At 47.3% G+C, this 12,623-nt stretch overlaps 1 protein-coding gene across 2 annotated transcripts; it reads left to right on the top strand.

Moving 5' to 3' along the window:
* Positions 1-4,073: 4,073 nt before the first annotated feature.
* Positions 4,074-12,407, top strand: Nhlrc1 (NHL repeat containing E3 ubiquitin protein ligase 1). 2 transcript variants are annotated; one of them, XM_087181796.1, is made up of 3 exons: positions 4,074-5,268; positions 6,171-6,220; positions 11,237-12,407. In XM_087181796.1, the coding sequence occupies exons 1-2, from the start codon at positions 4,102-4,104 to the stop codon at positions 6,201-6,203; spliced, it is 1,200 nt and encodes a 399-aa protein (XP_087037922.1). In that variant the 5' UTR covers positions 4,074-4,101; the 3' UTR covers positions 6,204-6,220; positions 11,237-12,407. The 2 variants fall into 2 exon arrangements, with proteins under 2 accessions (XP_087037922.1, XP_004847687.1); XM_004847630.4 differs by lacking the exons at positions 6,171-6,220; positions 11,237-12,407 and having other exon boundaries at positions 4,074-6,169.
* Positions 12,408-12,623: the final 216 nt, after the last annotated feature.

Genomic DNA, 12,623 nt, shown 5'->3' with positions numbered 1-12,623 from the left:
ACTGCCTCTCTGCCTTCTTTTCCATCTGCTCGTACAAGCGCGCGCGCGGGTTCTCACGAGGCCGGGATCAAGTCACCGACTCCACTTGGTGTCTCTGCTACCTCCCTCCATTTCACCGGCCTTTTTCTCCCCTCACTAAGTATTTTCCCGAAACAGCGTTTCCTTTTTCTCTTGGTGGCGCGGGGATGAATGCAAGGCCCCGTGCGTGGGAAACATGGGTCCTGCCCCAGCCCCACCCTGCCGAGTATCCCCTTCCCCTCCCTTCCCCTTTCCCTCCTTCCCTCTTTTCCTCTTTTTTTCCCTTTTCCTCTTTTCCCGTGCTGGGCTCCAGGGTGCAGTGCGGAGCAAGATGTGGGCCCAGTCTATCCCTGCGGAGCCCCGGGAGAAGGCGGGACCGGCCCAGCGCTGCAGTGTGAAGGGCCAGGGCCGGGCTGCGCGTCTCCGGGTCAGAGAAAGAAGGACCCGGAAGGGAAGGTGCTGGGGCGACGCCCCCAGGAAGGCAGCAAACGCTGGGGACGACGACTGCTGGGAACGACCATCTAGGAAGCCAGGCTCAAACCTACAGGGCTTTAGTTCCGAATCTGCATGATTGGGAAAACTTCAGTTCTCCAAATTTAGGAATCAAATGCCACGGAAGTGGTATTGCCGCCTTCACGTTGTACAGTTGGATTTTTGACAGTGACACCTTCGGGCGGGTCATCTGTGTATATTTCCAGGACCTCCGGACAGTCCACCCACCGACCAACCGGTGGTCGCTACGAGCGTCCTTAGCAACGCCATGGGGCGGCCTTTTCTGGCCGACCCTGCCAACAAAGCCAATGGTGCACTACCACCGCTTGCCTCGCGGTGGCAGCAAAAGATAAAGAAGAAGAAAGGCTGAAGGCAGGAGGAGGGGAGGGGGAGGGGAGGGGGAGGGGAGGGGGAGGAGGCGGGAGCTCTCGGCAGGGAGCCTCCCGCCCCTCTGTCCAGTCCCGCAGTCGCTCCCGGGGCTGGCTGGCTAGCTCAAAAGGGCCGAAGCTCAGCTATGGTCCGCCTTGAGATGAGGGCGTGGAATACTTTTGAAACAGTGTTAGAGCACTGACAAATTAGCAGCAAGGCAGGGATAGCTGAGTGTAGTAGCTGCACAGGTCTATAATGCCAGCGGTCTGGGAGGCCGAGGCAGGAAGATCACAAATTCAAGCTCAGCCTAGGCAGTTTAAAGACTTAGCCAGACACTGTCTTACAAGGAAAAAATTAACTGAGGATGTAGCTCACAACGAAGGCCCTGGGTTCAATCTTCAGTACCTCTAAATAAATAAATAAATGGCGAAGATAGTATCTCATAGCACAGATTTGGTGTAGAATTGTGCTGCTCCGGGCAGTATCGCCACTGCGCTTGAAAAGGAGTTAATCTTCGATGCGCTGTGACTGCAATATACACAAACAGGAGTACAAAGTATCCCATTAATATTTCATAGTGAATAAAGAGAGAATGTCTTAAGGTATCTTGGGTTAAGTAAAATATACAATTAGTTTCACTACTTTCTTTTTAACTTTTAAAATGTGATTATAGTGTCAAAAGAATAATTTTTTGGGTTAAATAAAGTATACAGTTAAATTAACTTCACTAGTTTCTTTTTACTTTAAAATGTGTTACTAAAAAAATTTAATGCATGATGTGACCCATTATATTTCTATTAAAAACTAATGCTAAAAATTTTCCACTTTTGATGTTCTAAATGTGTTTCTTGAAGTTAAAAATAACTTCTGAAAGAAATTTCCATTGGATGTGCTTTTTGTTATTTGCCTACCGTGTATTCTGAGATGACAGTGTTACATTGGTAATTGTGTTGTACTGAGTAGACAGTCTTTGAATCATATAACACTTGATGATAAAATGTCCTTTCTTGTCTACATTAAAGCTTTCTTTAGGGTTTTTATTTTGTTTGTGGTACTAAGGAGTGAACCCAGGACCTTTGCCCTGGGCTACATCCCCAGCCCTTCTTATTTTTAGTTTGGAGGCAAGGTCTTGCTAAGTTACTAAGTTGCCTCGGTAGCTTGCTAAATTGCTTGAATTGATCCTCTTGCCTCAGCCTCCCATGGTGCTGGGATTACAGGTGTGAGCCACCATGCCTGGCTTCTCTAGGGTTTTTAACAGGGGGACAGAATTACCTGTTTTCTTAGAAGTCTCGTGAGTAAGAGGGAATTATCTAACGTGGTTTTGCCAAGGACGTTGCTCACATAAGACACTTGGAGAAAGAGGGATCCCAAGCACAGGGTTTGTAGTGGCACGGCGATCTTGATGAGCTCGTGCTCAGTCCTGCTCGAAGATTTCCCAACATACGATAGATTCTCTTTGCTTGAGGTCTTCACTGAGTTGGGGAGACTTGAACCCGGTGTCAATTTGAAGGACTCGGGTTCTCAAGCGTGGGTGTCTGTCACAATCCCTAGATGGATTCCCGCAGTCCGCAGCCTGCACCAGCCCAACTACACCCAGGCCAAGTTGTTTCCTTTGTGGGAATAAACCTGCTGCCCAGGGGAGTAGTTCAGAGAGTGGACTCTGCCGAGAAACTGCCTGGCCTGGAGGTGCAGCCCAGTAGCTTCCTAGCCTTTTGACCCTAGACAGGGTATTTAACCTCCATGAACTCTGTTGTAGGAGAAGTGCAGTGAAGATAACACACACGTGCAGGATTGCCATGAGGTTTGTGGAGAAAGACAGGAGCAAAGTAAATTCTATAGTTATGTGTAGTTCAGGCCTGTTTTGAACTCACTGTGTAACTCAGGCTGGTCTCAAACTCGTGGCAACTCTGCCTCGGCCTCCTGAGTGCTGGGATTACAGGGGTGTGCCACTACGCCTGGCTATAGCCACCATTACTAACTAATGGCTTTCTATTTCAGATTTTCTCCCCAAAGGACATTCCCATCTCAGACTCATTCTCCTAGTGGATCTCTTGTATTGTCCTCTAATATTCCTTCTTCCATACGCAAACTCATTCTACAGGCGTTCACTAAACAACTACTTTACTACAGTGTAACACAACACATCTGCCTCAGCCCCTCGCGGTGTAACTGTGTCTGTGTTTTCCCAGTCTGATCCTAAGTATCATGTTGGAAGGGCCCATGCGCTCTACCTGGCTAGCCCTGGATCCAGCACCCAGCACTGCAGACTGGAATCATTGCTGGGGCTCCAGCCTCCGAAGACTGGGTTCTAGTTTTCGCTTTGTCACTTACCAGACTGAAAAATAGGGAGCCACCAGCCAGGCATGGTGATTTAGGCCTGTAATCCCAACACTCTGGGAAGCCGAGGCAGAAGATTCTCAAGTTTAAGCTCTGCCCGGGCAATTTAGCGAGACCCTATCTCAAAATTTAACGGATGAATGCAGTTACCCTGGCATAAAGAAGGATAAACTTGAGTCATTTGTAGGAAAATGGATGCACCTTGAGACCATAATGTGAAATAAAATAAATCAGACACACAAGCTTAATTATCACGACTTCTCTCATATGAGAAATAGAAAGTATAAATAAAGAGCAAAATAAAAGGCAAGTGATAGGAAGTACAAATGCGAAGGGGTCCAAGAGCTAGAAGGACTAGCTAGGGAAGGAGGAAGGAGGGGAGGGGAAGGGGATGAATGAAAGCACTGAGATGTGTCGTGTACACGCGCCAACTCCCCACAAGGAATATAATCGTTATGTACTGCAAGTATGTACTAGTAAAAACTGAAAACAATTGAAAAGGGGTGGGGATGTATGTAGCTCAGTGTGAAGGACCAGGTTCAATGCTAGTACAGGGAGGGAAGGAAGGAAGAAAGGAAAAAAGAAACTGAGGGAAAGAGGACAGAAAAAGGAAGAAGCAAGCAACTCGCTTGCCCTCAGTGGGGGTTTTCTCGACTGTAGGTGGAGATGGTCCACCTGTTACTGCTGCCCGCCCAGGCGCAGGTGAATGAATTCTTTCTGCAAACGTTCACGACCAGGTCCTCGGGAAACAGCGCCGCGCCTGCCCGCCAGGGGGCAGCAGCTCGCGCCCGCGGCGGCGCCGACGTCAGGCGGACGCCCCGCCCCGCTCCGCCCCGAGTGCGCTGCGTGGCCTTGGCAGTGACCCGGCGGCAGGGCCCGGTCGTTATGGGCGACACGGCGGCGGGGTGCGGTTCGGCGCCGCCCGAGCTGTTGCTCGAGGCCGAGGTGCGCCTGCTCGAGTGCAAGGTGTGCTTCGAGCGGTTCGGCGCCCGCCAGCAGCGGCGCCCGCGCAACCTGCCGTGCGGCCACGTGCTGTGCCTGGCCTGCGTCGCCGCCCTGGCGCACCCGCGCTCTCTGGCGCTCGAGTGCCCGTTCTGCCGACGGGCTTGCCGCGCGTGCGACACCAGCGACTGCCTGCCCGTGCTGCACCTCCTAGAGCTGCTGGGCGCCCCCGGGCCTCCGGGCCTCGCCGCGCCCGCCGCCGCCCCCCGGGCCCTCGCCTGCCACCAGGCCTTCGGCGGCTGGGGGACCCTGGTGAACCCCACGGGGCTGGCGCTGTGCCCCGAGACCGGCCGGGTCGTGGTGGTGCACGACGGCCGGAGGCGGGTGAAGGTCTTCGACTCTGGAGGGGGCGTATGCGCGCACCAGTTCGGAGAGAAGGGGCACGCGGCGCAGGACGTTCGGTACGCGCTGGACGTCGCCGTCACCTCCGACTGCCACGTGGTTGTGACCGACGCCGGTGACCGCTCTGTCAAAGTGTTTGACTTTTTGGGCCAGGTCCGGCTCGTCATTGGAGGCCAGTTCTCCTTACCTTGGGGCGTGGAGGCCACACCTCAGAACGGGGTCCTGGTCACTGATGCCGAGGCGGGGTCCCTGCACCTCGTGGAAGCGGACTTCCCCGAAGGGGTCCTGCGGAGAAACGAAAGGCTGCACGCTCATCTGTGCAGCCCCCGGGGGGTGGCCGTGTCGTGGCTCAGCGGGGCCATCGCCGTCCTGGAGCACCCCCTGTCCCCGGGGACCCGGCCCTGCAGCACCAGGGTGAAAGTGTTCAGCGCGGACATGCAGCTTCTCAGCCAGGTGGACACCTTCGGGCTGAGCCTCTTCTTTCCCTCCCCAATAACTGTCTCCGCTGTGACCTTTGATCGGCTGGGGAACGTGATTGTGGCCGATACCTCCGGCCCAGCCATCCTCTGCTTAGGAAAACCCGAGGATTTCCCAGTGCTGAAGCCCGTGGTCACCCAGGGGCTGGCCCACCCTGTGGCACTGGCCTTCACCAAGGAGAATTCACTGCTTGTGCTGGACACTGCGTCCCATTCTGTAAAAGTCTACAAGGTCAATCAGGGGTGACGGAGTGCTGGGAACCCGGGCTGGAGTCAGAAGTCCTGGTGCTGTCACTAGTGAATTGTCACTTAACTTCTCCATGCAGGCAGAGATAATAGTGACCGCTTGGCAGCATTACAAAGGTTGGGGCAATTATTCAAGAGAAATCATTAAAGCCACCATTTATTGAAAATATTTTCCCCATGCTAAGAAATTTTCGAGTGTTAGCTCATTTAATTCTTAATAACAAGTGAGGTAATTATTATTTATCCCACTTTAGAGTTGAAAAACATCTAAAGAGCTTAAGTGACTTTCCCATGGTCACCTTTGCTTAGCGTGACAGTCACAATGTAAGTGCAATAACTCCAACTCCTTGCTGTTAAATGAGATAGATATGGGGGGGAATGTGTGAAGATAAATTGTTGCTGTGTGCACTCCCTTTACAAGTAGCTAGTTATTTTAGTTTGATGCACAAAGAACAGGGTCTTTATAGAGAGTTCATGGGGGTTTGTAGTGGGCGTCAGTTGAGTTGGGTTTACAACTCCTTAGATGATAGACTGGATGAAGTTACTATTGATCCTGATTACTTGAATAAGAAAACAATGGAACTGCTGATTGAAAGAGTGTTCGTATCCTTTTGGTTCAGTGTATGTGTCACCTCTTCTACAGACACTCAGGAAATAGGCCACTTGGGTTGGTTAAGGCGGGCAGAACACTACAAACTATTGTCCAGGCTGATGATGCTCCTGTTACATCTCTATGTTAATAAGGGCATAAGTTGCTACAATAGTAGAGTCCTGGCAGAAATGACTGCTTGCCATTCTATAATTGAAGGTGGAATTTTTCTCTGTACAATTTAAATTTGTCCCATGATGTAAACACTGTACTCAATAAACAGTTCTCTATCCTTTCAGGCCCCTGGGATGACCACAAACTTCTTGAATTGAAGGGTGACCTTACCCAGGTATGCCTCGTTAATGCTGCAATTAAGTAAATGGGTGGAAATCTCAGGTGAAGTGGTTGGTTCTTTGGAAGTTGTGTTTCTTAGCTAGTGTAGACAGCTTAGAGTTTATGGCTGTTGGAATAGTACCAAATAACTGGCCCCTCAGATATACTGGTAAAAACATTTTCTCAGGAAGAAAGTAGAGCTTTTGAAAGGTGAGAGTTTGCTTTAGATAATAATTGATGATTTATCAACAAAAAGTATTTTATATAGTTTTAATAGATATGATATACACACTAAAGACAGCCCCAAAACTATGAGTAAGTTCCCAAAGGTTGTAAATTGTCCTTGAGAACCAAAGACAGACCCTGGCTCCCATGCCAGGCCAGAAAAGGCCCATGAGTTCAGCACTCCTGGCATTTATCATTAAATTGTGAGAGTTTGGATACCCTGACCCACCATTAGTAAATGCATTCCAAATAAGGATCCCAGGAGAATACCCCAATCCCCTACCCTGCACCCCACCCCGAGGCTGGTGACTTCAGAGGTATTCTGAGTGTGCAGCAACAAAAGTCCTAGTGGGGATGTGAGTTTACCTCTAAGTACGGCAAATGTGGATTGATCCTAAAATGTTTTCCTTGGGAGTGATGACATTTTCATCTTGGTTGAGCTGATTCTAAACAGTTTTTCTAGAGTTGCAGTGGCATATTATTATTTTTTCCCTATAAAACTGTGTGCATGTCCTTTTTAGACAGCCCTCACAGTAAAGGCTCAAATGGGTGGCCCATAAGGAGGTCCAAGAGAGAGGTATCGCTGGGTAGATTACCCAGCTGGGAGGATCAGGTGTACATCTCTGAGATGATATAGGAGATTGATGACAAATGACCGCATTACCTGTTGCCTGTCCTTGGTGGATTGTCCAGTGTGGGAATGAGATGGGGCAGGACGTGTGACAGAGTGTCCAAGCAGCTCTTCCCAGGAATGGCACTGAACAGCAGCAGAGTCTCATCGGGGAGGTCACAAGCTTCTTTTCTTTTTCTTTTTTCTTTTGGTTCCGGGGATTGAACTCAGGTCCTTGCGCTTGCAAGGCAATCGGCAGAACCGCTGAGCTAAATCCCTGGCCCATGAGCTTCTTTTCTTGATCTCCAAGCACTCACAGGCTGAGGGAATAGTTTTGGTGGCCTTTGAGGCCAATGCAAAATTTGTCTTCCAGAGTTCATTAAAGCAAGCTGATTGAAGGTCTTGATGCATGTCATACTGGGCCTCCGGTCATTGAGGACGTTGGAGGGTTCTGAGATGGGTAGGAAGAAATAATCCCAGCAGAGAGTGAAAGGTGGTAAAGTGATGGAGGAGGGCTGGAATGACTCTCAGAATTGCAGACAAAACAATGTGACCAGGAGTTAAGGGAGAAGGAAAACTTGCAGAAGGTCCCCGTGCACTACCTGGGGAGTGCATGGAAAGCAAGCACAGATACTTTGGCTCCTGTCTCAGCAGTTCTGCTGCCATTCTCCATCTGTTCCAGTTTGGCCTGGTACTCGGATTGTATCCTGATTTTGACCTTGTTCAGTCCTCTGGCCTTACTGCCGGGACTTGACTTTCTCCGTTTTTTTCCTTGGAATTTTCTAAAGACATTGGTTCAGATTCATAAACCTCCCCTCCAACAAGTCTAGCTCTGGATCCCAAACTCTCACTATTCTCTAGTGCCTCATCTGGATTTCACATCAGTGGGACAAAATACCTGACACAACTTAAAAGAAGGTTTGTTTTGGCTCACAGTTTCAAGGGGTTCATTCCCTAGTTCCCTGGCTCTAAGACAGAAACAACATGGTATAAGGGCCTAGTGGAGAAAGCTGCTTACCTCGTGGTAGCCAAGAAGCAGATACAGAAGAGAAGAGCCAGGGATAAGAATATATCCTTCCAGGGCACACCCCCAGTGACCCACCTGCTTCAAGACCCGCCTCCCAACAGCACATTGCAGTAGGAACTCATCAGTAGATCTGCACCCACATAATCCAATCACCTTCCAGAAGTCCCACCTCGGAACATAGGAGACATTAGGCATCATTTTATTTATTTATGTATTTATTTTGGGGGTTTTGAGGCAGGGTCTCCCCTTGTAGTTCAGGCTGGCCCCAAACTCACTATGTAGCCCAGGCTAGCCTCAAACTTTTGGTGATCCTCCTGCCTCAGCCTCCTGAGTGCTGGGATTACAGGCGCCACGTGCGCCACCATGCCCAGCATAGGCATCATTTTAGATCTAGACCATAGCAGACCTTGTCAGGCCCCTGCTCAGAGGGGGATAGACCTCACTGAAAATGAGTTATGCACCTTTTGAAGAAGAAGCATTTTATACAACCCAAAAAAATGAGCCACTGATGATAGAAATTTAATAATTACACTTGCCACAGAAAGAAGAAATACATCCTAGTGATTCGTGTTCCACTAATAGTGATAGGCTGGGTGGTGGAGTATGGTTAATCAGATGAACTGGTTTCTTGAAGGATGTGTAGAAAATATAATAGGAAGGCTGACAAACCAACCACATCTACTGTCCCAGACCACCATAGTGTCTGCTGTGCCTGCAGGCCCTGTTGATGAGCCAACCCTCAGGTGCCATACCTTCTACAGCAGGATGGCTGTCCCTGACCTCAAGAACAGGCAGCCCATCCGTGATGCCCTGCCAAATGCTTTAATTCCACTGATTGGCCTGGAAGGAACAGGTTTTGTGAAAAATGTCCTTGAAAGTTTGAATTGAGATGATGGAGCCAATCAGGCGGATGGCAGCGAGGGGGCATGCTGAGAACATGTTCAGAGGGGCACAGAACCCCAAGTGCAAGCCCAGTCACGCATAGGAAGAAGGTGTAAGGCAGAGACAAGATAAGATTTGGAGGAACGTGGGTAAGAGCAGGGGGAGGAGATGCATCCAGGGAAATGGCGGCTTAGAGATGTGTCAACCTGGAACACCAATATGTGAGTCCTAGAGCTGCTGTGGCTCCACCAAGGCCCAGTGGCCCTCTGGTTTCAGTTCTGGAGTCCCAAGAGCTCTTTCTTAGGCAATAGGTATCCTCACGCATGTGCTTCTCGACTGCTCACCTTGCATCCCAATAAACCCGCTGTAAGTTGAGAGTACAATAAGCCAGATGCATCTCACCTACAGAGCATCCTGGCTTAGCAGACTGTAGAGCGTCAGTTGTTCCCTTTATGACTACTGCCCAGCGTCTTGAGAGAGTATCATTCTCTGTATCTCTCGCTTAGGAAAAGACCAAAATTCAAAACTCAAAGGAAGCTTTCCTCCAATGCTTATCACTTTCACACCATTGAAAAGTGGAAAAGTGGTAAGCTGAACCATCACGAGTCAGGGGCTGTCTACTAAAAGCTCTCATGCTTCAGCTAAACAAATTTCAGAGGGGGGGCATTTGCTGCAGAAAGTACCTCACCGAAGTTACACAATTTTGCTGATTTGTTTGTCGTCTCTATAGTCATTGAAGAGTGGCTCATATTTTATAAAATAATCAGAAAGATGATTATGCCAAAAAGTAGTAGTTTTGTTGCCATAAATAAGTAATTTTGTGGGGAGCAAGACTCTCTCATGAACACATCGACCCCAAACACTGGCGAGCAGTTGTGTACCATGGGTCTAAATATATACAAGTTATAAAGGAAACCAACAAACTGTTAAGCAGAACACATTGATCCCCCTACCATATTCAAGGTAAATATAAATGTTTAAAATGCACTTTTCTTATGATGTGGAAGTCTGGGTTGCACTTTAGAATGCTTAGGTGGGGTTTTTGTTCAATTTTGGAATGCCACATTTGCAGAAAATCGTGGCAAACTGGTGTATGTGTAAAGGGTATGAAGAAGAATCTGGAAAGTGTATTTTTTGTCAGCCACAATCCAACTGGAATGTAAATGCCACAAGAGATATTTGTATCATTCAAAGCCATATCTTTAGTGCCTAGAACGATTCCTGGAACACTAGGCACTGAAATATATTTATGAATTAATACACTTTTTTCCCAAGGAATGTTTCCAGGCTATATATTCCTTCTGCTGATAAAGGGAAGTGGTGTGGGTAGCTAAGTAGCTTGGGGAAGCTGGTCTACAATTAAAATGATTTGTGGGGAGTTTGCTAAGTGACTCAGTTACAAAGACATTATGGTGACTTTGTGGTCACCTGGGTTAGGATTATATGAAGGACTTCATGTTCTCAGTCACTACATTTTCTATTTTCTCCCAAGCACATGGGATGTTGGGGGTACTGGGGCTGCCTCAGTCTTTGTGAGTCACAAGTGTGGTTAAACCATTAAGAGCAGAAATAACACCACTACATTAGTTCTCCAGTCTCGGGCTGTGATTTCATCTCCACCTGCAGGGAGCAGGATGAGCTCGAGGTGTTGTTGGGCCACCATCTGGTGCTGGATTGAGGCGTTGAACTCATTTGGGGTTTAATTTTGGTTAATAACAGGTTTCTGCCCATAAAGAGGCTTCTGCCTTTCCCAGGAACAACCCACACAGGAAGCCTGACCACAGATATTTGTTGACTGACAAACTGCAAATGTAATAAATGCTGTGTCCCTTACAGTAGGTGAAGAACATCTCATGTTTTACAAGATTATGATGATGATGATATAATGGGTTAATTTCCAGACAGGATTCTAATAAAAAAAATTGGTTTGCCTAATAAAAGTAGCAACAGTGGAAATCCAAACTCACTTGTAATATGACCAGGTGAAATTGTGCTTCGAGCCGTGGAGTTTTAGGAATGGAAAGAAACAAATTTTCTATTAAAATGCTGTCATTACAGCTGAGGCCCACAGAAGTAAAAGGACCCAGTTTAGCTTACACAGTTAAGGGCAGAACAAACTAGGACAAGGAAATGGACCTTTCCATATTCCTCTTTGCTCGCTCTAGTGGGAAAAGATCTGAAAGTCAAAGACAGAACACACACACACACTTGCATGCACTAGCACTTGATTTTTTGCCTCAGTTCTTACAATTTTTACAAATAAACCTTTTTGTCCCAATGTTTTTTAGGTCAACTTTGTTCCATGGCCTCTGCTGGGATGTCTTCTTTCACAAATAACATGCAGGTTTGCACGCATGCTCACCCAGAGAACACAGTGATGTCCCCAAATTGACCAACTGACCCTAGCCAGGTGACCATTCTCTTCCATTGCTGGATAAGTAAGCCCTAATGGGTTCAGAGCCACATGGCTCAGTCATTAAAGGTGGCAGGCAACTCCATTCAGTTTCATGGTCGTCACATATGTGCCAGCAGTGCCCAGCCTTGTCATACAAAGAAGCCTTTGGATACAGGGAGCACAAAGAACATAGCTGACATTTTCATGATACTTATTTCAAACAGCTGTTTATATGACCTTTATAGCATCTCTTGAGGTAGATAAGGTTTTATTAAGATGATTTTCCAGGTAAAGCACTTAACACAGAAATGGAATGACTTGCCGCAGATGATATAGCTGATTCCTGGTATTTTGGGTTTCAGGAGAGTGGCGAGTCTATGGACAGTCAGAGTTGGGCATCACTGCTCTGGAGAACTAACAGATATACTAGACATCCCTCTGTGGTAAACTTACTGTTCAAACTGTTTTCTGACAACCCCCAGTAATGTTCAGGGGTGAGAAAAGGCTGCACCTTTCTCAGAGCTAAGTTCAACTCATGTACACCAGTCCTGTCCATTTCTGAGTGTCACATGATCTACACAACAGTCCCTTCTGTGAGGTGGGATGGGAAGAGATCTGTTTAAGGCAGGAGTTACGACTTGATTGTAGGGGAAGATGGAGTGATGGGTCAAGTTCTGCTATTTCCCTGAACCAAATGTCTTTGCTTATTTGTTTTCTTAAAGGAAATGAGCTTGTGTGAATATATGTAATTCTGGAGCTTTCTAGCTAACAGTGTTTTGTAGGTAGCTCTCTGATATAATTTCAGACTGTTGTGTAGGGCTTAACTCATAAGTTGGGGAGGGACTTTGAGAGCCAAGTGCCAAATTGTAGAAGCCTGCAGAGTAAGAGTCCCTTCTTTCCAAACACCATGGCCTCGAAGTTCTCTTTTCTTTCTCCCTATGTTATGTATCTGTTCCTTGATGGTTCTTTGGAGCTATTTCCCCCTCTGTATTGTAGAAGTAACACATGTTCATTGCAGAATTTGAAAAATGTAGATAGGCATAAAGATAATCAATTTTAATTAATGAAAACTACAGTTCACATTTTTGCATTGAGGTGACTTTTATCCCTATGGAATTAGTATTCTTGAAAATCACTTCATATATCCAAAGTTTATAAAACAGTGAATGTATCACATAAACTGCAGACTCTGCTGCCAAAAAGTAAATTTTAGTTGTATTTAACTGAAGTTCAATTTTGGAAATTCTACAATATGAGAAATGCAGAAAAAAAAAATATGA

This window comes from Heterocephalus glaber, unplaced genomic scaffold (genome assembly GCF_053883595.1).
Source record: "Heterocephalus glaber isolate CG9 unplaced genomic scaffold, H.glaber_assembly_v1.0 deba00001472, whole genome shotgun sequence".
Taxonomy (NCBI): Eukaryota; Metazoa; Chordata; class Mammalia; order Rodentia; family Bathyergidae; genus Heterocephalus; species Heterocephalus glaber.
This window is presented reverse-complemented; position numbering and strand designations above follow the sequence as displayed.

Coding starts and splice junctions, on each gene's coding strand:
- Nhlrc1 (XM_087181796.1), top strand. CDS start 4,102: ATGGGCGACACGGCGGCGGGGTGCGGTTCGGCGCCGCCCGAGCTGTTG. Junction 5,269..6,170: donor ATTCTGTAAAAGTCTACAAG/GTCAATCAGGGG, acceptor CTATCCTTTCAG/GCCCCTGGGATGACCACAAA.